The following is a 25463-nucleotide window of genomic DNA, read 5'->3' as shown; positions in this document are numbered from 1 at the left end:
TATTATTGGCTATTCTTCTTTATTAGCCATTTTTCTAAAGACAAACAGATTTTTTAAAAAGAATAAGCTGCTTTATTCCCGCTACTCTGGATATGAAGTATAATCAAATCTGTTTCATGCTCAGCACATTTTCTAGATTTTATTTTTACTTCTAATATACGGTTACTAATGCTTACAGTTTTTATTATAGATTCTGTTTGACGTTGGTATTTATAAAATGCTGGCTTTTGCACTAAAATAGGTCAATCCAGGTGAGTACACATATGCTACTTAATTACTGAAAAATGTTCCAATTTGTTGACTACTTAGAAACAAATTTTAATGTCTTTCAAAGTGAAAAAAAACCAATATGTTTTAATGCCAAATATAAAAATAGTATTTAAATCATTTTTGATGGGGAATAATCACCACATTGTAAAATCCATGTTTTTCAGCCCAGCACATCTTGCAAAATTCACTTTACTGATCAAGAAAAACTATCTACCCATCTAAGGGCCACTTGCACTTTCAGGTACATTTTTTCTACTTAAAAAAAAAAAAGATTTATTTATTTATTTATTTACTTATTATGTATACAGTATTCTATTTGCATGTGTCCTTGCAGGCCAGATTTTTTTCTATTTAAAAAAAAATATTTATTTATTTACTTACTTACTTACTTATTATGTATACAGTATTCTATCTGCATGTGTCCCTGCAGGCCAGAAGAGGGCGCCAGATCTCATTACAGATGATTGTGAGCCACCATGTGGTTGATGGGAATTGAACTCAGGACCTCTGGAAGAATAGCCATTGCTCTTAACCACTGAGCCATCTCTCCAGCCCTCTACTTTTTATTATCTATTTTCTTCTAAATATTAATGTAACCTGTTCCAAGTGCCAGAAATAGAGAATATATTTTAATGACATAATATCTCTAGATGATTAGATGATTACCAAAGAATAAAATGATTCTAGTTATTCCTTTTTTTGGGGGGGGGGTTCAAGACAGGGTTTCTCCGGGAATTTTTGGTGCCTGTCCTGAATCTCACTCTGTAGACCAGGCTGTCTTTGAACTCACAGAGATCTGCCTGGCTCTGCCTCCTGAGTGCTGGGATTAAAGGCATGTGCCACCACCGCCCAGCTAGTCTGGCCAATTTTGACTGCATCTTTTTTTCTACTATTTTATAAATAAATTTTATCATTTTAACTGTAATTGGAAAATTATCAAGTAATAAAACTATTTCTTCAGCCAAACAACTCTTTTTATTTCCCCCTTTATACTGAGCATTGTAAGAACAGGATTTTTTTTAACATTGGAGCACTTTCATAGCTTCCAAGAACTTTATCTACAGGACAAAGTTCACTTCACAAATGATTTGATTTAGCTGGAAAAAGCTTATGCAAAAATCACAGCTTTAAAAACTTCTTTATCTCAGTGACTTCATATGTTGGGAAATGGTTCTTTGTTAAATTGTTATCAGATAGCCAGTTCTTCTGCCGTAGTTGAAAGAGTTTCCAAAGACATCAATCTTGCTGGAATTTGTTGTTCTTGTAGCTCAACAAGAGTGATCTTTGAGTATATGTTAGAGGCATTTTGCCAAAGATGTTCATTTATTGGTGAAATTATTAAGGCCACTCCACGTAGTTAAAAGGGAGGTTTATTTTGTGGGATAACTTACAAATGAAGGGATAGGTTGTAGGGTCTGGCAAAGGTATGGCGCAGTCCGGTGGTGTTCTCTGGAGAACTCTGCTCTGTCTACCTCCTGTGTCCAGGGTCCCAGAACCAAGAGAAGCCTCTCCTCTTGAACCTGGGTCTTCAGCTTCCTCCCTCAGCCCCGCCTTGTGGGCGTGACCATTACCGAAGCCTCAATGGGGGTTGGAACTTCCAGGCCAATGCTGGGATGGCTACCCACTACATTCCTTATTTGTATCTTGTCCATAGGATGAATGTTTAATATGTAAGACTTCAGCACTGTGGTCTACATCCGTATATAAGGAGTCTTCAATGTCCGTGTCTTCCATTTCCATGGTTTCCTTGGAAGCTGGTATGAAAGAATTAACCGCAGGTTTACAATTTTCTGTGGGTATTAAAATGGCAGTAAAAGATTTGTTATTTATGTTTCATTCTTCAAGTGTGCTGAAGAGGAATGAGTTTTCCTGACCTGACACAGTTTCCATGAAATTATTTGTAAAGTTTGGATTAACAAGATAGTTAATAACTATGTCTTCAGAATTTGAAGTTCCAAAGCAATAGCTGTAGAATTTTGATTGTCAGAAGATGCACACAATCCAATTACACCTAAATCTTGATTTTTTGATGTTTTTAAGGTATCTTGTTTAATAGGTAATATGTTATTTTGTATGCTTTCTGCTCTTGGAGCTGGTGGCTTCACCAGAGCAGATGAATCAAATAATTCCGCATGTTCTGGTAGTACATCTTTGTTACCTGTGTTTTCCTTTGCTTCATTTGATGCAATTGGTTCTTCAGACTTAACTTTTTAGCACACTTCTTTTTCATCTTCGATTTTCTCTTCTGAGATTTTTTTTTTAGTAGTATCTTTTCCCTAGAAAATATTTTTAAAATCCGAAAAAGATATACTAATAGACTCTCATCAGTTATAACTATGTAACTTTAACTTTGAGCAGTATACTGGCCAACAAACTTATTCAAGCATGAAAGTTCTACTTAAATATATTTTAAATTAATTTTTAAAAAGCATTACACTCTTCAGTATATGACAAACAGTTTAGGTCTTTCAAATAACCAGTGATTAAAGCATAACTCAATAGTTACATTTTAATACAATGTAAGTATGCATATGCTATTTTTTTTTTGTTGTTTGTTTGTTTTTTGAGACAGGGTTTCTCTGTGTAGCTTTGCGCCTTTCCTGGAACTCACTCTGTAGACCAGGCTGGCCTCGAACTCACAGAGATCCGCCTGGCTCTGCCTCCTGAGTGCTGGGATTAAAGGCATGCGCCACCACTGCCCAGCTTTTTTGTTGTTTCTTAAACTGCTTCCTAAATTTAAATTTAAAGGAACTCTCATCCTTTTAGTAGCAGTACAAATTAGTGTTGCTTTTTACTCATGCATCTGTTCTCTCAATAGTAATCTTTCTTCCTTTCTCTACTCAGTCACCTTGAAAACTGTCCCTGCAATGTGTAGCCCTACTCGGCATTACTCCCTCTCCACTACTTTAAGACCTGACAGTCTTCAGGCGAAGAAGATATTGTTGGGATTGCAGTTTGCTTTCAATAACAGATACCCCATCTGATGTCAAAAGAGTCAGAAGCAAAATGGCCACTGCAGGAACTGGTGTTTACTGGGAACCCAAGAATCTCACTTCATAGTCTTTAACCACTTTTCAAGTCTTTGTCATGGAGAGGAAACCGGAAATTTAAAAAAAAAAAAAAAGGAAAAAATACTTTGATGAATTCTTTAAAACTTTGACTAATTTCTGGCCTGCACATCTAAATAATCTATCATTGAGTGTTAAAAAAAAAAAGCAAGGTAACCATCCCTATCAATTAACAGAATCTCTACAACTATCACCACCCTGTCGTCTGTGCAGTAAGAAAACCAAGGTATGGTTAAGTGGCCAAAGCTTTCATCTGAGAATAGCTCATAAAGCACTTCAGTGTCCCTTCAACTAAAATGTGTTGCTACAAAGGATAAAATTTATACATACTTCCTATGGGTTATACATTACTATTATATGGCTTGCTAGAAGTAGCAAATAAATGCATAAATTACAAGTTCTCATTTAAATCTACTTTATATAGGATATGTCAAATGGTTTGCTGTGTACAATTTTAGGCAGTATTAACATTTTAGCTTATTTTTAATGTTTTTGAGACAAGATCACTGTGTAGACCAGACTGGCCTCAATTTCATGATCCTCCTGCCTCATACTGAGTGCTAGGATTATAAGTGTGTACCATCATGCTCATCTTGTTAATAATTATGTGAGAAGTCTATTGAAACAAATGATTTACCTGAAAATAAAATTACTAATATTCCATTCTCTTTACTACTGGGATTTGCATGAGCTCTACTTAGGTGAAATTTAGTTGAATGTTTCTAGATGTTGATACCAATTGATTAGAAACTAACATTCAAGTTCTGAAAGAACTCTGATGCAAAAAACGAACTGTGTATGTTTACATGTTAAGCTCAGTCAACTGTGATGATATAACCTGAAATCCCAGCACTTGGTTGGCTGAAGGAGGAAACGTCATTTTGTTCCTGTATTGACATTCTGAATTTAGGGCTGGTTCTAGTATACTGAAATATATTTTATAGACAAAAGTGTATTAATGGCAGTGCCAGAATTTGACAGGAACAAATTTCTATTATTTTAATAAATTTAAAGTACATTAAACAATAGTTGACGATAATTTATATTTCATTTGATAACATTCCAAAAACATAACAAAGGCATATACTATATAATTTCATGTTCCTTTATATAGTTACAATACAAAGCTTCTTACTCAAAACATAGCTTTATACTCTCAATCTCAATTAATTTAGTTTATACTTTGTAAAATTATCATATTTTTTTTCTTCCCTCAAGTTTTGGTAAGTTTGCAAGATCCTAAAAGAAGATTCTCTGTGTGTAGGAAATAACTTTTAACACTGACAACTTTATGTAGAAAAACCAGATATCTACTTAGGGAGTTGTCACCAAATGACATAGTATGTCTTTGGAAAATCTTTCAACCCTGAACATATAAATATATTGGGGTTTTAAGTATGATTGGTATGTAACATGAATCTTAAAAGGTATGATTAATAAAAACAAACCCGGAGCCAGGTACTGGAGTGAACAGTGAACGTTGAAAGGATCAGTGAAACAGAACAGGCCACATCCAACCTTACCTCACCAATTTCTCAGCTGATCTTGTTTCCTCAGACTGAAAGCCTCTGAATCCTCATCTGACTGGATCTCAGCTGAACTGCTGCTAAGAGCCAAAAGCTTAACCAGCTCTAGTTCTTGGTCCTCAAGCCTTATATACCTTTCTGCTTCCAGCCATCACTTTCTGAGATTAAAGGTATGTGTCACCATGCCTGGCTGTTTCCAGTATGGCTTTGAATTCACAGAGATCCAGATGAATCTCAGCCTCCTGAATGCTAGGATTAAAGGCGTGTGCTACTACTGCCTAAACCTATGTTTAATATAGTGGCTGTTCTGTTCTCTGACCCCAGATAAGTTTATTGGGGTGCACAATATATCAACCACATAGGCATAACCAAAAAAGGAATTTAAAGGCAAAAAGGACATGTTTAAACTTTTGTTACATTTAAAATGAGAATATACTTTTTATAAATTCATAGAGTATGCAGCATGCAAATTATTTCCTGTACCTACATGCAATGTTGTATAACAAACCTTTATAAGTGTACTTTGTGGATATCTTTATTAGTAATGGGATTGCACTACATTTCTGACCTACTTAGCCATGCTCTTTAAGAAATCTTCTAGATTGTTTCCTGAATAATTTCTCACATTGGCTTTTTTTTTTTTTTTTTTGGTATTTTTCACTGTCTTCTGTAATTTCTTTAAATTCGTAAGACAGCAACATTTCTTTCTGCTGACATGGTCTTTCCTATGTTGCCCAAAGTGGCCTTGAACTCCTGATTCTCCTGCTTCATCATCCCATCATCCAGAGTGTTGAGATAACAAATTGCACCACCATGCCCTGCCAGAAAATAAACTGAACATTAAATGAATTACCAGATTCTTAAAAATTGATAGTAGAAAAAAATGTAATTCTGAAATTATGCCCTCCATAGGGACTAAAGGTATCTGAAATATTTTTGACTCCAATCTCAGAGTTAGAGCCATCACTATTATGACATTGGCCTTTCAACTAACCATGAATTAGATTTTTCTTTCTCTTTCTAAGTATCACTGCATTTTGCAGAAGGCATTCAAGGAAACCAATCATGGAAATAATGCCATGTCATGTGAATTACTTGGGCTTATAATTCTTTCACATTATTTGCCTAAACCATTACTGAATAACAGCATCAGGACTAAAGAAAAATGTTAGTCTAAAAATAATTTTGAAGCAAATGAGAAATTAGGGTAGCTCTATCTGGATTACATTTATTTGTTTAAATAATTAGTTGTTATTATTATTATTATTATTATTATTATTATTATTATTATTATTATTTCGAGACAGGGTTTCTCTGTGTAGCTTTGCTCCTTTCCTGGATCTCGCTATGTAGACCAGGCTGGCCTCGAACTCACAGAGATCCTCCTGCCTCTTCCTCCCGTGCTGGGATTAAAGGCATGTGCCACCACCGCCCGGCTCTGGATTACTTTCAAATACAAGGGAGAAAAAAGGAAACAATATTTGAACTGCACTGATTCTCATATATATATAACTTAAGCACATACTCCAAGTACTACTTTATCTGTTTACCCATACAGAAGAGAAATTTGAGGCGCTGAGAGCTTAAATACTTTGCAGAAGTTACTAAAGCCAGAGAACCAGGGTTTGAACTCAGCAAATCTGGCTTTGAAATCTGACACACCCCTTGCCTTGGTCTCTGAATGAATTAAGTACTTGCATATTGTTTCTGAAATACTTCATGCTGTCACTTAGGACAAATTTACTTCTCACGATCTCTGCACTAACTGAAGAGTATAAATATCCTTAAACAAGACACACGTTTTAAATTCCAGTCCTACAGAATTTTCAAGGTTGCTCATTTTTGGCATCAATTTTCGAAGGAGAAACACAGGGTTACATTCCACCTGTGTGACCAACCTCACAGGAACCTCACCTTCCCAATTAGCGACTCCGATGTACTTTAAACATAAAGCAAGGGAGGGCCAGAGCCACCCACTCCCCCACCTCCGCGCACCGAGCAAACTTTTTTTTAAAAGATGTATTTATTCATTATGTATACAGAAGAGAGCGTCCGATCTCATTACAGGTGGTTGTCAGCCACCACGTGGTTGTGGGAATTGAACTCAGGACCTCTGGAAGAGCAGCCAGTGCTCTTAATCGCTGAGCCATCTCTCCAGACCCCAAGCAAACTTTTAAACTTGACGCAAAGCGGCGCCAAGTACAGTGGACTGAAGCCTTTGGGGAAACTGAGGACTAATTAACTGGTGACAGACCCAGGCCTGGACGCCGAGGGCCACTGACGCACTCCCTAACGGTGAAGCTGAGTCTTCAGGTCACCCGGCTACCTGCGGACAAAAGCTCCGCTTCCGGTCTTTATTACGACCGCGGCGATTTCTGGCAGCACACGCCGCGCAAGACGCGGGGTCAACCTGACCCCGAGGGGCGTGGCCCAGCACGCCACTCCAAGGCGGGGCCCAGGCCCACGCGCGGCGCAGCCCACCGCGCCTGCGCGGCGATCCGCCCCAAGGAAGGATGTTGGGGTGGGGGAAATCGTCGGGTTACTTCCGCTTCCTCAGGCTTTAGCCCCACCCCCTGGAGGTTGGTGCCGGAAGTGACGCACAGCTCAAACGGCAACAACAGATTTCCACGTGCGCGTAAGGCGCCAAAGTCAGGTGGGCCGGCGGCAGCCAATGGGGGAGCGTTTCGTGTAGGTCTCTCTCTTGGGGCGGGCGCGCCAGCTCCAGACTCCCGCCAGTAGGGAGCGGGCAGAGCGGGACGGAGGCAGGTCGGCTGCTGGAGGCGAGGTGGGAGCGCGAGCGGCCGGGGCGAGGGAGCCGGGAGCCGGGAGCCGGGAGCCGAGAGCCGGGCGCCGGGCCCCGCGGTGTGGAGAAGCTGCTGCGAGGCGCACGGGTGAGGATCGGGCTGGGCGGCCCCGAGACGGTCGGGCCCGCTTTGTGCGCGGGCTCGGCCTGGGCGTCCCGCGGGCAGTGCAGCGGAGGGACCCCGGGGTGGCTGCGTCACAGCTTGCGGTGGGTGGGCTTGGGGTCCGCTTCCTCGAGGCCAGGCCGGCGCGTCGCGGAGCCTGCCGGTGGGGCCCGACCGAGGACCCCGCGCCCCAGTGGAGCCGGCCCGGCCCTAAGCGGGGTCGGGGAGGGCGCTCCCATTGTCTGGACAGAGTCGGTTGGACGGGGCAGTTCGGCCACCAAAGCATCTCCAGGGTCAGCTTGAACGTGGAAGGCGCCTGGCTGTCAGTTGTAGACTCTTTGACGAGTGACCAACCGCGGTTTCTGAGCTCGCCGGGCAAGCTCCGCTTACGTTTATTTTTATTATTATTATTTTTAGACCGGGTAATCCTGGCTGTCCTGGAACTGACTGTGTAGACCTCGCTGGCCTTGAACTCTAAAGTAATCCGCCCGTCCCTGCCTCCCGAGTGCTGGGATTAAAGGCGTGTGCCACTGTGCCTGGCTTCTGCTTGTGTCTTTAGATCAAGAGGTTGGACTTTATGGTTGGTACGCGTGACTGTGACTAATTCTCAGGAAAAAAGTAATCTACCTGCTAATTAGGCTTAGAATAAGCCACAGGAGAGGACGGCTGGCAGTTTCCACAAACAATAGTGCTTTTTCATCAGCCTTGTTATGTCATCATAGGTTATTAAGGACTTATGTGGTACAGCATTCAAAAAAGCAAACCAAAGAGGTATACTCCATCCTGCGTATTATGTATTATCAATAATTCTAAGTAAAACTTAATCTTTTAAAGAGAAACAGTTTACTTTCTGAGAAACTTGGAAAACCTAGTAACCTAATTTATCCGAAGTACAAATTATTTCCTTACTCTGGTAGCCTATCCTTAGTAGAAGTCTTAAATTTTACTAATTTTCAGCTTTAAGCAGAAGTTATTTACACATACTTCTTAAGTATTTGGGACCCTACATATATGAAAACTGACTATTTGAACCCCTTTAAGAGTAAGTAGGTTTAACCAACTGGAAAAGCATCTTTCCTTCCTCACTTTTGCCTTTCTGCTAAGATTCTAGCCAAACACAGAGGAGACAGAATTTTTCAGTAATCATTCTGAAGCTAGATTTTTGTGGTGACGAAGATAACACTGAGGAAGATCAGGAGAAAAATATTATGAAGAGTTAATGTCTTTAACATCACAGGCAAACAACAGTTAATTACCAGCATAAATAGTAGAAATCTTGCCTTCCTAAGAAAGTATCAATTTAGCTATCTTTTCAACAGATAAGCAAAAGACTTCTAATAGACTCTTAATATTAGAGATACTGACAGTACAATATCATGAGTATATGATAACTGTGTTCATAACATTTTGCTGCTGTTATACCAAAGGTTTGTTGAATTCAATTGCTGTGTTCATAGCATAAAAAAAAAAATCTGTTTTTCTTTCTTTTTTAGGATATTAGAAATGGCTACTCCCCAGTCAGTTTTCGTCTTTGCAATTTGCATTTTAATGATAACAGAATTAATCCTAGCCTCAAAAAGCTACTATGATATCTTAGGTGTGCCAAAATCTGCCTCCGAGCGACAAATCAAGAAGGCCTTTCACAAATTAGCCATGAAGTACCACCCTGACAAAAATAAGAGCCCTGATGCTGAAGCAAAATTCAGAGAGATTGCAGAAGGTAAGTAAATGATTCCTCCTGCAGTCTCATGGGTATTTATAGTAAAGGCAATGGTAACTGAGAATTTTCTGTATGCTCTGAAAGATGTTATGGAGATGAGAGAGTTTGATGTAGATTTTTGTAATTATTTTGTTAGAATAGATAATTGGCTTCTGAGCAAGTAATGAATTATAATAGGTAATTTTGTTAGTTTATAATTCTAAAAATGTTGGAAATACATAATTTCTCATTTATTTATATATAAAAATGGATATTAGAAAGCCAATTTTTCAGCATTTTTCTTTATTAAGAAATGGTTTATTCATTTTACATAACAATCACAGATCCCCCCTCCCATCCCTCCTCCCCCTCCCCCTCAACCCCCCCCCCCCCAACCTCCATCCCTTCCTCCACAAAGGTAAGGCCTCCCATGGGGAGTCAGTAAACCCTGGTACATTCAGTTGAGGCAGATCCAAGCCTTTCCCACTGCATCAAGGCTGTGCAAAGTATCCCACCATAGGTAATGGGCTCCAAAAAGTCAGCTCATGCACTAGGGATAGATCCTGATTTCATTGCCAGGGGCCCCTTAAACAGACCAAGCTACACAACTGTTTTGGAAAGCAAAAGTTTTTATTAAGTAACTTAAGAAACTTATTTTACTGAGTATTGACTTAATATAAACACAATAGTTTAAAGGTGTCGTCTTTACTTCATCTACATTTCAAACCAATGTGTCTTTAAAAAACTAAAGCATGTTTTGTCTTAGCACTAGTTCTAAAACAAACTACATCCTGAACATTACTTAAGTAGTTAATGGGCCTAACTAGGAGTTGGAATTAAACATTTACTTCAACTAGGAAAGTGAAAAACCTGATTTTCTATTAGTTGGATATATTTGATAATTCTTTAATACAAGTCACAGTTTTGCACAAATAATATGAAGATGAACCCACTAATTTTGCCAACATGCTTATCTTTGATAATGATAGCTTTTATTTAACAAATATAGCATATTAATTGAAGAAATAATTGAAGGATTGTTCTAACTACTGATATGAGTTGATAAAACAATTTTATCAACTACCTTGTTTTACAATTCATATTTTACATTACTATTTGTAATATTTCATTTGTGATGTGAAATTCTTCCCTGAAATATATAAGTTGAAATCATGTATTTAAAGTTTACATATACATAATTTTGAATACTTTATCTTCAGTTGCTAAATGATTTTTATGTCTCTTTCAGCATATGAAACACTCTCAGATGCTCATAGGCGGAAAGAGTATGATACAGTTGGACACAGTGCTTTTACTAATGGCAAAGGACAACAAGGAAGTGGAAGTCCTTTTGAGCAATCTTTTAACTTCAATTTTGATGACTTATTTAAAGACTTTAATCTTTTTGGCCAGAACCAAAACACTCGGTCTAAGAAGCATTTTGAAAATCACTTCCAGACACGCCAGGATGGTTCCAATAGACAAAGGCATCATTTCCAAGAGTTTTCTTTTGGAGGTGGATTGTTTGATGACATGTTTGAAGATATGGAGAAAATGTTTTCTTTTAGTGGCTTTGATGCCACCAATCGACACACAGTACAGACTGAAAATAGATTTCATGGATCTAGTAAGCACTGCAGGACTGTCACTCAACGAAGAGGAAATATGGTTACCACATACACTGACTGTTCCGGACAATAGTTGGTTCTCTTTGTTTCCACTAAGCCCACTTAGTTTATTCTTTCTCACTATGACTGATGAAAAAACAGTTTTCTGTGAACTACTTTGACAAATGCATGACTTCACTTACATTAAGCAGTTGGTTATAGGTATTCCATATATTAAATTTTTTTTTTGACAGATTCAGTCACATTCAGCTAGTACACAACTCTAATTATTAATTTTCCTGATTAGGAAAGGTTCTTTTAAAAGATCATTTGCAAGATCTTTTTTTTTTCTTTATCCTTTTTTTTTGGCCACACCCCCCAAAAAATTGCAGACAAAACTCAATTTGCCTGATACATACTAAAAGATTAAACTTTAAAAGTTACTATAGATATAAATTGTGTGAACTTGAATAATTTTTGCAGTGAACCTCTGCTAATTTAAAATAGCATGCCCTGTAGCACCTGTGACTTGGGTTACTAAACGTCTATGAAACTAATTGAGTCAGTCAGTGAAGGAGACAACAGGCTTTTGGCTAATTGCCACTGAATGCTTTAAAGTGGTGGTTTAATTATAAAAAGATGCCTCTTCTACAGTAGAATTCGTGTAACAGGAATGATTGTATTGCACGTAGTTAAGCTGAAAAAGTTTAAAACTTAAGATGAAATATTGCCAAGAGATTGTGTGTTTGGTCCTGGGCTATTGATTTTGTATGATCAAAATCATAGCTACTTAAACATATTTTTTTTTTTTTTTAAATTTCTGTTTGTTGACTTTCTAGTCTTAGTGGGTTTTTTTTGTTTTGTTTTTTGTTTTTTGTGTGTGTGTTGGTTGTTTTTTTTTCTTCAGTGTGTAATTTCTCTTGCACTTATCTTTATCTAGAGATTGACTAATACCTCATTCTTTTTACAAAAGCAGCCAGTAATTTCTGTGCAACCTTATATGTGCAATATTTTTAAATCTTAAGAAATGTGCTTTTTTTTTGGTTAGAGTTATTTCTTTAGTTCTGCACTTTTCCATGTTATACTCCATATGAGTATTAATCCTATGGATGCATATGAAAACTAGTAATGTCTCATGCAATATTGTGTGTGAGTGAGAGATAAAAATATTTACAACCTGGTCTTCACTGTTGTCATTTTTATTATGCAATTTGGGGTTATACAGTGTATAAAATGGGGCATATACTGATTAAAGGTCATACTCTAGAAGATTTGTCTAACCTAAAATCACCAAGATGATCTTATTTTACTGCCATTTGGTAGCTTCTATTGTGTTACCATCTCATATTTCAGTAGCTTGAAGGTTTTGTTAACTAATTTTTGTTTATTTTCTTTTTGAGAACAAGTGTTGGGTCTCAGGGCCTTTCCTAATTAGGCCTGGTTGAGAAAATGCAGAGACTGCATAAAACTATCTGTCTTTGGGAATTACCCCTCCCCTCAACACATACAAACACAATCTCTCTTATCTCTCTTGCAGTATTTGGAATGATCCAAGGTATGTCAGGTACTCCTGCCATTAAGTACATTCCTAGCCCTCTGAGAATTCCTAGCCCTTTGAGAATTGTGGGTGTGCATGTGTGCACATAAATATGCAGGTGCATTGGCCTGTGCAGGCCAGAGGTTGATGTTTGGGTGTCCTCTATTGCTCTTCATCTTATTTTTATATTTTTTTATTTTTGAGGCAGGCCCTCTCACTGAGTCAGGTTTTCAATATTTCCTAGACTAGCTCTAGGTTTGACCTCTAGTCAAATCTCTAGGTTCCTCATGTCCTCTGCCTCATCCCCCTCCACACACACACAAAGTGCTGGGGTTACAGGTATAGGCCACCGTTCCTGGCTTTTTATGTTAGTACTGGGTATGTGAATTTAGGTCCCCAAGCTTGCATTTTATCTGCTTTGCCATCTCACCAGCATCACTTTAAGAATTTTTAAGAAAGTGGATTTATTTTATTCATGGATCTTACTTGCTGGAAGTTACATCTTCTATTATTTAGTAATAAAATAGTCATATTTTAAATGTTGGGCCAATGATCATAGCCTTTAAGAAAAATTATTCAGAAATATCTAAAATATCTCATTTTCAAGTGAGTATTAACAAAGGAGTTATTTTCATGTTATTAACATGTATATCTGCTTCTCTAACACCTGATTATCTGGTGGATTCTGAATATTTAGTTGGTGGTTTTCGAGACAGGGTTTCTCTGTAGCTTTGGAGGCTGTCCTGGAACTTGCTTTGTAGACCAGGCTGGCCTTGAACTCACAGAGATCACCTGCCTCTGCCTCCCGAGTGCTGGGATTATAGGCGTGCGCCACCACCTCCCAGCCTGAATAATTATTTTAATCTCTTAAGAATTTATTGCTCCTTGGGCATGGTAGTATGTACCTATAGTCATAATCCTCCAGAAGCTGAGGGAATAGCATCCCAAATTTAAGGCCAGCCCATGCTGTATATGTAGACCCTGCCTTAAACACCAAAATTTGATTAGGTCATAGGAGGAAAGCCCTCTTGGTGCCTTTATAAAAATGTCAGGGTGGGGTAGAAGGAAGGAAAGGGGGAGGGAAGGGGAGAGAGAGAGGGGGGGGGAGGAAAGGCAGGCAGGCAGAGACATAAAGACAGAAACATACTGGATCATTCTCATGTGAGATTACAGTTATATGGTTCGCATATGAAGTGTCTCTGAAAAAGGTTGTGAAGCCTTGGTCCTCAGCTGGTGGTGCTGTTGAGAAGTGATTAGATTATGACAGATGTGACTTAATGGATTATTTGCTTGATGGATTTAAATTCTTGATGGATGCATAATATGGCATTATTGAGAGTGAGATGTAGTGAGGATATACCATGGAAAGATGGCACCTTGTTTCCAGCCTCTTGATCTGCTTTGTCTGCCATATGGTGAGCAACTTGGCTCCACCATGCACTCTTTGCCATGATGTTTTGCCTCACAACAATCTAAGAAACAATGGAACCAAACAACCATTGACCCAAACCTTTGGGATGGAGTCAAAATCAAGTCTGACCTAAAATAAAAGTTTCCTCCCTTACACTGTCACCATCTTGGGTATGTGGCTACAGTGACCAGTCCGAGCACCACAAGAGGACCTGTCTCTGAACTAGAAAAAGCACCTTCATGGGGCAAGAAGTCTTCCCCATGCCGTCTTAGATGTCTCAGTTGCCAAGACTGAGAAATGCATCTTTTCATAGGCCTCCCAGTCTGGAATTCTGTTATATCAGTCTGAACAGACTAAGTGCGCTTCTTAGTGCTTTCAGTGTGCTTATCGTGGAGAAACTCAATAGATGGCTATTCTTCCATTATTGGTTGCCAACTTAATTACATCTGGAATTAATTAAAAACTCATGCAACTGGGCACACCTGTGAGAGATTTTTAGTTAATTGTATCATTTGAGGTAGGAAGACTCTCCTCATATCCAGATCACTTGAGGAGGGAAGACCCACTTTAAGTCTGGATCATTTGAAGTCAGAAGGCCCACCCTAAGGCTGGGGAACCCCTTCTCATGGCAGCCTATATAAAGGACATGTAAGAAGGAATCTTTTGCTTTTTGACTGTTTGCCTGCATTGTAAGTTCATATGTCCAGCAACTAAGGCATTCCTTCACTGGTAGCGGAGCTAGGGATCCAGGCTCTAAATCAATTCTGAAGAATGATGAGCAGCTGAGACATCTAACCTTGTGGATTGGGCAATTATTGTATTGGACTTTCCATTCAGAGACAGCCATTGTCGGACTAGCTGGACCATAGCCTGTAAGCCGCTATAATAAATCCCCATATATATGTATATGTAAATATATACAAATATGAATATAAACACACACAAACACACACACACACACACACACACACACACACACATATATATATATATATATATATATATATATATATAATACACACACATATTCTGTAAATTTGAACATGTCCTATCAGTTTTGTTCCTTTAGAACAATGGTTCTCAACCTATGGTTCACAACCCTTTAGGGATCACATAACGCTTTTACAGGGGTTGCATAACTGATATCTTACATATCAGATATTTACATTATGTTTCATAACTAGCAAAATTAGAGTTAAAAAGTAGCAACAAAAATAATTTTGTGATTGAGGGTCAGTGCAATAGGACTATTAAGGGGTTGCAGCATTAGGAAGGTTAAGAACTACTGCTCTAGAGGACTCCTGCTAATATGCAGTGATATTTGTCAAACTTTCTTGGCCATGGAACCAATTTTTCCAGTAACATTAACTGTCTAAGGGTATAAATGAATGTGTGGAACATATGTAGGAATATATGCAAGCTAATACTTAAAGTAGACAACATATCATTCTTGTGCTGCTATGGGTTAGTAATGTCTAAAAAAGATCGTCCCATCAAAGTCAATTGTGGTTTCCTTCAGACTACAGATCATCAACAGGCTTTTCTTGATAACTGCTCTAGCTATTTAAAATGCATAACATTGTTTCTGCAGAGCTATTTTTACACATATAATGACCTCACCAATACAATTTAAGTATGATTTAGATGAAAAGTCCTTCATTATCTTCAGAGAAAATGTTATTACTGTTATAAAATGGTATTCTTAAAATAAGATGGTGTTTGAAGATAGAAGGATCAAACTGTTACTGTTAGGTTATAAGGCAAATCATTCTGAAAATCCTTTTGTTAATTGGACAAGTATTATCACCAAGTGATGCTAAACATGCTGTGAGAACAGAATGTGTATTTCTGCTCAGTGAGAGACAGAATCAAAAGTCATATAGACACAAACTTTTGGTGAAACATCTTTTGGATGAGTCTACAAAATAATGGGTAGAAAGAAATAGCTCAAAATGGTAATATAAGAAGTCTGGAAGTGGAGCTCAGTGGTAGAGCACTTGCCCAGCATGCATAATGATCTAGGTTCAATGTTCAGCATTGAGAAGAAAATTAATGTAAGTAACTTTTAGAGCTTCCCAATTTTTTTTTTTTTTTCTACTTCGCTTGTATGAATCAGTGAAAATTTTCTGGTCTTATTTCTGGCATAAACTTTTGTAACAAAACTTCTGGTAAGTATAGGGGAAATAGTCCTCTGCTGTAGGAGAAAGTGAAGAATTCTTTTCTCTCTCAGCCCCCAACTACATACAAAAACAAATGAGCACAAAAGGGTATAAAGATAGAGAAAAGGTGAAGTGAAAGTAGAGAAATAAGGTCACCAACTCTTAAAATCAATACACAGAGTTCCTCCTCCTCCTCCTCCTCCTCACCTCTTCTCCTTCCCCCAGTGATGATTTGAGTGAAAATGGACCCCATAGGCTCACTGGGAGTGACATTATTAGATGTGGTCTTGTTGGAGGAAGTATGTCATTGGGGATGGACTTTCAGGTTTCAAATGCTCAAGCCAGGCCCAGTGGCTCTCTCTCTTTCTGTTGTCCACAGATTTAGATGTAGAACTCTCAGCTACCTTTTCAACATCATATCTGCCTACTTTCTGCCATGCTTTACGCCATGCTGGTGGTAATGGACTAAATCTTCAACTGGAAGACATCCCCAATTAAAAGTTTTCCTTTATAAGAGATGCCATGGTCTTGATGTCCCTTTACAGCAATAGAAACTTTAACTAAGACAGAAGTTGGTACCAGGGACTGGGGTATTGCTATAATAGTCTGGACCATGCTTTTGTTTGGAGGAATATGGAACACTTTGGGACTTTGGACTAAAAAAGCAATTGGACATTTTAAGCTGGGCTTAATGGGCCATCCTAGTAGGAGCATGGAAGACAGTGGTATTGAGGGTGATTTGAACTGTAGTTGTCTGGCTCAAGAGATTTCAGAGGAGAGGAATATTAGTATGTGGCCTAAAGACCATTCTTATGATATTTTGGTGAAGAATGTGGCTGCTTTCTGCCATTGTTCAAAAAAAAAATCTGCCTGAAGCTAAGTTGAAGAGTTATGGATTAACAGCTTTGGTAGAAGAGATTTCCAGACAGCCTGGTATTAATGCTGTTCCTTGGTTTTTAGTGCTCATGCTTATGCAGATCTATAATGAAAAGGAGCAAGCTGAGCAAGGAACAAGAAAACATACAATTTGAGGAGAACAGGAGCACCAGGGTGCATAAATAGACTAATGAACAGCCTGATGCTTAGTGGAATCAAGGAAGTGGTAACCTCAGAGCAAGACACCACTCAGCTAAGGTTCTGTCTTAGTTAGGGTTTTTATTGCTGTGAAGAGACACCATGACCACAACAACTCTTATAAAGGAAAACATTTAATTGGGTCTGGCTTATAATTTCAGAGGTTTAGTTCATTATCAATATGGTGAATGGCAGCATTTGGGCAGACATGGTGCTGGAGAAAAAGCTGAGAGTTTCACATCTTGATCTTCAGGCATAGCTTGAGCATAGAAGACCTCCAAGTCCACGCCCACAGTGACACACTTCCTCCATCAAGTCCATACCTCCTAATAGTGCCACTCCCTCTGGGGGCCATTTTTTTTCAAACCAAATCTTTCCAATATGTGAAAAAGAATTAAAGAAAAGTGAAAAGGATATAAAGAAAATCTAAGGCCAAGCATAGTGGCACATGCCTTTAATCCCAGAACTATAGAGGAAGAGGCTGGTGGATCTCTTAAATTTGAGGCCGGCTGGTCTACTGAGCAAGTTCCAGGACATCCAAGCTTAGGCAGCAAAGGAAATCATTGAAAGCAGAAAGTTTGAGGATATAATTGAAAGATCTCTGAATTCACCAGGTGGTGGTGGCGCATGCCTTTAATCCCAGCATTAGGGAGGCAGAGGCTTGCAGATCTTTGTGAGTTCAAGACCACCTGGTGTACAGAGTGAGTTCCAGGAGAGTTAGGACTGTTTCACAAAGAACTCTTACCTCAAAAAAAAAAAAAAAAAAAAAAAAAACAAACCCAAACCCAAACAAAACAAAACAAAACCCCCCCAAAACAAAAACAAACAAAAGTAAGATTTTGAGTTCAAGGCCAACCTGTTCTACAGAGCAAGTTCCAGGACAGCCAAGCTTAGGCAGTGAAAAAAACCATCAAAAGCGTAAAGATAGTGAAAATATATTTGAAGGAGAGGGCCACGTTCCAGCCCTAGCAAGCAGCAGAACTTGGCAGCTTTGATCATGTGGTCCTGGTTTTGGAGTCAATGATAAAAGAAAGGCATTAGGGAATCTCCCTCCTCAACTAAGGAAACCTGCTGAGGCATGGTGTGTGGCAGGGGTGTCCCTGAATACAGGCCTGGAGAAACCATTGTGTGAAGCTTTGAAGGAGAAGCCTGGATTGCTTTGGAGCCCCCAAGATGTTGGAGATGCCAGAACCATGGGATACCTGCCAAGGAAATCTACTAACAGGGAGTAGAGCCAGCCCAAGAGAAAGAAGTGTGTTGCAGCCAACAAAGCTGAATGGAGTTGGAGATCTGCAGAGCACTTTGAAATCAGACACAGAGATGTGTAGTTTGGAGTTTGCTCATCTGGTTTTTGGTTTTTTCATATTGTTTTGGTCTAGTATTTTCTCAGTATGCTCCTTTTCCTCCCTTTTGGAATTGTAATGTATATTTTATGCCTCTGTATGTTGGAAAAATGTGATTTGAATATTTATTTATTTTTTAAAGATTTATTATTTATTATGTATACAGTGTTCTGCCTGCAGGCCAGAAGAGGGCACCAGATCTCATCACAGATGGTTATGAACTACCATGTGGTTGCTGGGAATTGAACTCATGACCTCTGGAAGAACAGCCAGTGCTGAGCCATCTCTCCAGCCCTGAATATTTATTTTTATTACAGGGTTTGAAGTTAAGAGATTGCCATGAGTCTATGAAAAGACTTTGTATTTTGGACTTTTAAACAGGGTTGATACTGATTGTTGACTTTTGCCAATCTATGCAGATCTGTCTTTGAGACCTGGGATTTGAAGACCTTAAAGACTACAGACTAATGCTGTAGACATTTATATTTCAGTTGTAGACATTCTATTTGTATACAACAAACAAACTCTTAGACAGCTATTTCAGTTTCAGCTATTTCAGTTTCAGTTTTTTTTTTTTCCCCTGAGACAGGGTTTCTCTGTGTAGCTTTGTGCCTGTCCTGGATCTTGCTCTGTAGACCAGGCTGGCCTCAAACTCACAGAGATCTGCCTGGCTCTGCCTCCTGAGAGCTGGGATTAAAGGCGTGCGCCACCACCGCCCAGCTTTTCAGTGTATTTTATACACAAATGAAACAAAGCAATAAGGTTTTTTCTTTCTTTTTTTTTTTTTTTTTAGTTCAGAAAGACATGAACAGAAAAACATGTAAATTAATGCTAGTAAGCACATACTAAATATTAACAGAGCAGCCCTTTCCCAGAACTTTTCCCAGGACACATTTAAACACCATTGCCTGGCATGTACTATAGATTATATCTGGTAAAGCAGAAAAACAAGGCAGAAGGCCATACCCAGATTCAAGGAACAGTGAGGACAGCATTCAGCATATCCTTTCACCAAATTGGGTTCTGTAGCTATGTTCTGACATCTAACCAGAATAAACCTGTCTTATAAATTGAACATAAATGTCTGTCACAGGGGCCACGAAATCACATCCAGGAACAGTCCAGGGAACAAAGAGCACCCGAAGGAAAAGGCCCTCTGCCGTTATTTTGTGGAGCCTCTCTCACAGTTCCTCAAGACAGTGTTCACCACGCGTCACTCTTTAGACTGTGTCCTACAACTAATTGTCTTAGGGTTTTATCGCTGTGGTGAGATACTATGAACCTGACAACTCTATGGAGGAAACTTGTTTGGTTTTTCGAGACAGGGTTTCTTTATGTAGCCTTGGCATCATAGAACTAGCTGTGCAGACCAGGCTGGCATTGAACCTACAGAGATCTACCTATCTCTGCCTCCCAAAGTGCTGGGATTAAAGATGTATGCTACCACCACCCTGTGAAGGAAAACATTTAAACCACACTGATAGACTATGGGGACTTTCAAATTTGGACTGAATGCTCTTTGCATTACAAAATGGCTGTAGGCCTATGGGGATCAGGGAGTAGAATATGGTGATGTGAATGAGAATGGCCCCCATAAGCTCATAGAGAGTGGCATTATTGGAGGTGTGGCCTTGTTGGAGGAAGTGTAGCACTGGAGGGGTGGGTTTGGGGGTTTCAAATGCTCAAGTCAGGCCCAGTGGCTCTTTCTTCCTGCAGACTGCTGATCCAGGTGTAGAACTCTCAGCTACCTCTCCAGCACCATGCTCCCTGCCTTGGTGATAATAGACTAAACCTCTGAATTGTAAGCCACCCCCAGAAATGTTTTCCTTTATAAGAACTGCTATGGTCATGGTGTCTTCACAGCAGTAGAACTCTGACCATGACACCCTCCTCCTCTTCTTTCTCCTTGCCTCCTCCTGGAAAGTGCTGCACAGTAATAAGTAAAATTTGGTAGGGCAATAACATCCAAAGACATTTCCCCACCGAGTTTTAGTTTAATAGATTTCTAAAAATATAATGCCAAAGTGGTCAAGTAGAAGCGATGACTTGAAGGGTCAAAGGAAATGCTTTTGACAATACTTAAGGTGAGCTCTTACTTACAAGTAAACAAATTATTAATGGGTGAGATCAAAATTAAGGGCATTTTGAAAATGTAAAAATGAAGAAATTACCAACACATACCTTTTATGTAAAAACTTTTTTTCTCTAAACTATAACATAAAGTTATAACCTGAAAAAAATAAGGCAAAAAGAGCTGAGTATACACCCCCATTGAAAGAACAGAGAAAGCCAGAAAGACATTGAGAACATACATTAGAAAAGTCTGTAATGTCTTCATTTGTTTGTGAATGCATTTTCTATTTACCCTTAAAGAAATGAAACAAGACAAAGTGACTCCCCCCACCCCAAATCTAGCACCTAAGTTATGATTCTTGCAGCCTCCAGTAACAGGGCTACCATTAAGTCCACCCAAACAATAAAAGGCTTATTTTCCTCTCAAACAAGAAGTCCAGAAGTCAGGTATTTCCCAGAAGTAGTATGCCAAGTGTTTATCTACATAGTTCTCTTGATTCTGACCTCTCTCTGTACAGGCTTCCTTCTTTGATGATAATAACATGCTAGAAAGGTGTCCATGCTCAAACCAATCCCTATGTAGGAGAGAGGAAAATAACTGCCATGACTAACTAGATTAGGCCCTTTAGTAGCATGGTGGATCTGGTCAATTCTTTAGAATAAAGAGGATGCCTACAAACAGAGCTCTGTGTTACAGAGTAGCTAGGAGGTTGGATGGAACAAACTATATGCTCCAAACAGTTGAATATTGACACTTTAAAAAAAGCCTTAATGGCATTAGGCATTTCTAATTTTCATGTTTCTTTATTGTTATATTATTTAAATGTTTTTAAAAGAGCACCAGACTCTTTTTTTTTATATCCCTAATTGATTGCCATGGTTGGGTTCAGTTAGGAACAAAGCTCACCTTAAATATTGTCATGTCTTGGCAGATTTAACATAATTTATGAATTCTGAAGTGTAGTTGCAAGCCTTGCCGAGTTGTTACCTTGGCAGTTTAGCATCTATTTGGGTAGTAAGTGAACCTTATTGCCTATTTCATATCTGTGTATTAAAATATCTTTGAGTGCTTGTAAATACAGTAATTAGGCATTTTAAGAGGAAAACACGAGACTCCTAAATTCTTACTTACTGAGTACTGTCACTGAATTGGAGATCTTTATTTTCTTTCTTCCTTCCTTCCTTCCTTCCTTCCTTCCTTCCTTCCTTCCTTCCTTCCTTCCTTCCTTCCTTCCTTTCTTTCTTTCTTTCTTTCTTTCTTTCTTAATCAAGGTCAAGGTTATTAAGTTTTGCCTGGAACTGGTTGCTGTTGTGGCTGTTTTATCTAATCAAATGTTTTGTGGACAATACTTCCCCACTTTGCCTCACCCTGATACAGTCAAACCTAAAGTCCCTTTATTTATTTGAATATTGACTTTGAATTTCAAACCATAGGCCTTTAGAGAGTCAAATCTCCGTCTGGATTGTCTCCCTTGGCCTTGCCCCTGCAAACTGATTTTCATTCTTTCACCGTCCACTTGGCTTCCCTGGGTCCCAAGGATGCCTCACTGTAGGATCTTTTTGCTAGCTGTACCTCATGTAATTACTACTCACGAAATTAGCCGTGTCAACCAATATTCGAAATGCTTCACTAACTTTTTAAATTTAGCTTCATATTACTTAAATATAACTTCACATAATAATTACCCAAAGAAGCATTACATGACTCTTTACATACATTAGGAGAAAGTCATTAAAATGAAATTTTCTTTTTCACATTTCACAATTTACTTTTAGTATCAGCTTAAATTTATTAATATTGAAGTAATTTTTTAAAAAATGCTCCATCATTTTCTCATTTAAGTTTAAATGAATTTCATGTTAGCAGTTTTTCTAATGGTTATTCTAGAATCATTCTTACATTATGCATTTCATAGGTAGAAATAGGAAGGACTGTTTGCTAATAAACATTATTTGGTTATTTGTAATATTTTATCATTGGTAGTGTGGTGGTTTGAATAGGAATGCCTCACCCCACCGTAGGTTCATATATTTGGATGCTTGGTCATTGGAGAGTGGTGCTATGTGACAGTGATTAGGAGGTAGGGGCTTGTTGGAGTAGATGTGGCCTTGTTGGATGAAATGTGTCACTGAGGGTGCGCTTTCAAATACTCAAGCCAGCCCCAGTGTCTGTCTGTTCCCTGCCAATCCAGATATAGAACTCTCTGCTCCTTCTTGAGCACCATGCCTGCTTTTACCACCATGCTTCTTGCCATGATGATAATGAACTAAATCTCTTGAACCCATAAAGCCAATCTCAATGAAATATTTTCCTTTATAAGAGTTGCTATGGTCTCTTCAGAGTATTAGAAACCCTAAGTAAGACAGGCAGTACTGATTCTTATTCCCTGACACATAGATTAGTCATGTAGGTTCATTGTACATCTTAGAGATAAGATACGGAGAGAGACATTTCTTTTGCCATGCAGGGCAAGTTATGACACATTCATTTCTGCTCTCTTCTCAGTGCAGTTAATGTTGCAAACACAACCTATGATCTTAGTGATTCAAGTCTCTCTTTCAAATGATGTCCAAGTATCTTTCAAACGATGAGGTATCCATGCTGACCCAAAGGAATTACTCTGGCAATTCTATATAAGGCATCTTTGGTTATAAGAAAAAAAAAGTAAGAGTCTCTTGGGTTGCAGAGATGACTCAGCCCTTAAGAAGACATATCGCTCTCTGCTCCCATGTTGTTGGATAGCCTTTGGTCTCTGCCTGCATCCACATACATACACACATGCTGTGGATATCGCTCTGTGTAAATAAAGTTCTGATTGGCCAGTGGCCAGGCAGGAAGTATAGGCGGGACAAGAGAGTAGAGAATGCTGGGAAGTAGAAGACTGGAGGGAGACACCGCCAGCTGCCACCATGAGAAGCAACATGTAAAGACACTGGTAAGCCACAAGCCATGTGGCAAAGTATAGACTAACAGAAATGGGTTAATTTAAGATAAAAGAAGTAGATAACAAGAAGCCTGCCACGGCCATACAGTTTCTAAACAATGTAAGTTTCTATGTGCTTTCTTGGTTGGGTCTGAGCGACTGTGGGACTGGCGGGTAAGAGAGATTTGTCCTGACTGGGCCAGGCAGAAAAACTCTAACTACACACACATAAAAATAAGACTTAAAGAAATATGTAAAAATCTCTTATTGTCAAATTCTTTGGCCCCCACATTAACATAGATACTTCATCTTACTGGTCAGCTGAGGTCTTATGATGTAGTCTAAAATAAAGGATCTAGAAGTCTAATCTTCCGTGTGATCATGAGGTAAATTAGAGCAATACAATAGCAAATATCAGTATTGACTTCAGGGAGGCACTTTGTAGATCATAAGAAATTCTTCTTTTCCATTTCTGCTCTCTCTCCTTCCGTACCCCCTTCTCTCTCTCTCTCCCCTTTCTCTCCCAATAAAACTATAAAAAGTTAAAAAAAAAAAAGAAAAAGAAAAAAAAAGAAATTCTTTAGGAGGAGACAATCTTCAATTGTGTAGCATTCGATGTACCCCTCACTGTAAGCATTACAGCTCAGATTGAAAGGTATTCTGGCAGCTGGGAGCCAAGGAATACCACAAAGTCATACTGTACAACAAACCTCATAAAAGAGATTTATTGGGAGGAAAAAGGAAAAAAAAACAACAACAAAAAACAAACAAACAAAAAACCAGGAGAGTTGCTGACTCTGCTCCAATGAGAAATGGCCCCAAACTGAACAGGATGCAGTGCTTATATAGAATTTCTTGGGAAGGGGGCTGAACTTTTCAGGGTGGAGCTTTCTAGGGTGGAGATTGGTGGAATTTCATGTCCAGCGATTGGGCTTACTCTGTCAGGCAGTGTCCAGCAGTTAGGACAGTTAGAGTATTCTGTGGGTGGAACCTGGCAGTTAGAGGTCCTTGTGGGAGGGGCCTGGCCACTCGTGGTTTAAGGGGCTTGAACCTGTGAGAGTGCAGATTGGTTTCACCAACTGACTGTATGTGTTCTCCATACAGAAATTGAATAAAGTAAAACTTCACTAGAACATGCCAGAGTAAAGTGTATTTCACATTAATTTCTTTTAGTATGAGAATACTACTATCAAAACATTTCAAATAATTTTATTATGGAATACTGTACTTTTGCAAAGGAATAGCTGCAAACCACCTTTTCCCAGTGTTATATTTTTGTTAAATGAAAAGTAAGAATTTCATAGTCAAGGATAGCAAATGCTGGGTTTCAGAAGGTGTCTTGTTATCCAAAGACTTTTCAAAGTATTTAATATGTTAATTTACATTGGCCATTGCCAAGAAACTGATATAGTTTGAGGCATTTACAAAATATATGATCAAGAAACTTTTTCAAGGAGCGTCTCTATGGACCAATTAAGAAGAAATCTGTGTGAGGTTCTTTGGAAACTCTGGACTAGACATACTTTTAGACCTAATTAAAGAACCAACTATTGTGGAAAGGCAAACTTCAACTCTACTGTAAAATCATGTCATGAGCAAGTGCTTCTTAATGTTCCCCACAGAGCTGAGCACTGAAGTGCATTTTCCAGAAGGCCAATTCGAAGAGATAGTTGACGACCTTAAAGAGGCAAAGTGTTGTTTTGTTACTCTTTGTCATGAACATTAGGAGGCTCCAGATTAAAGAGAGATAAACACATAATGTCCACCAATAAAAACATGCAGTGTGTGTGTGTGTGTGTGTGTGTGTGCAAGAACTCTAAAAATCCTCCTTGGATTTTTAGTCTCAGAGGACTCAATAAAAACATG

At 38.8% G+C, this 25463-nt stretch overlaps 2 protein-coding genes across 2 annotated transcripts; one reads left to right on the top strand and one right to left on the bottom strand.

The window, feature by feature from the left end:
- Positions 1–1389: 1389 nt before the first annotated feature.
- Positions 1390–7235, bottom strand: Thap5 (THAP domain containing 5). Its single transcript, XM_036206373.1, is given in 8 exon segments — positions 1390–1489; positions 1491–1591; positions 1903–2225; positions 2228–2546; positions 3184–3289; positions 3291–3354; positions 4738–4757; positions 7195–7235. Coding segments are annotated over 7 exon segments (1029 nt in total). The 5' UTR covers positions 4754–4757; positions 7195–7235.
- Positions 7236–7568: 333 nt separating this feature from the next.
- Positions 7569–11918, top strand: Dnajb9 (DnaJ heat shock protein family (Hsp40) member B9). The gene is made up of 3 exons (XM_036206043.1): positions 7569–7755; positions 9264–9490; positions 10719–11918. Exons 2-3 carry the CDS (start codon positions 9274–9276, stop codon positions 11168–11170), a joined length of 669 nt encoding a protein of 222 aa, XP_036061936.1. The 5' UTR covers positions 7569–7755; positions 9264–9273; the 3' UTR covers positions 11171–11918.
- Positions 11919–25463: the final 13545 nt, after the last annotated feature.

This window comes from Onychomys torridus, chromosome 14 (genome assembly GCF_903995425.1).
Source record: "Onychomys torridus chromosome 14, mOncTor1.1, whole genome shotgun sequence".
NCBI classification, from domain to species: Eukaryota; Metazoa; Chordata; class Mammalia; order Rodentia; family Cricetidae; genus Onychomys; species Onychomys torridus.
The sequence above is the reverse complement of the archived record's forward strand: the minus strand, read 5'-3'. Positions and strand labels throughout refer to the sequence as shown.

Excerpts from the sequence above, each read along its gene's own strand:
- Dnajb9 (XM_036206043.1), top strand. The coding sequence starts at position 9,274 with ATGGCTACTCCCCAGTCAGTTTTCGTCTTTGCAATTTGCATTTTAATG. Across the intron at positions 9,491-10,718 it reads ATTCAGAGAGATTGCAGAAG|CATATGAAACACTCTCAGAT; the intron begins GTAAGTAAATGA and ends TGTCTCTTTCAG.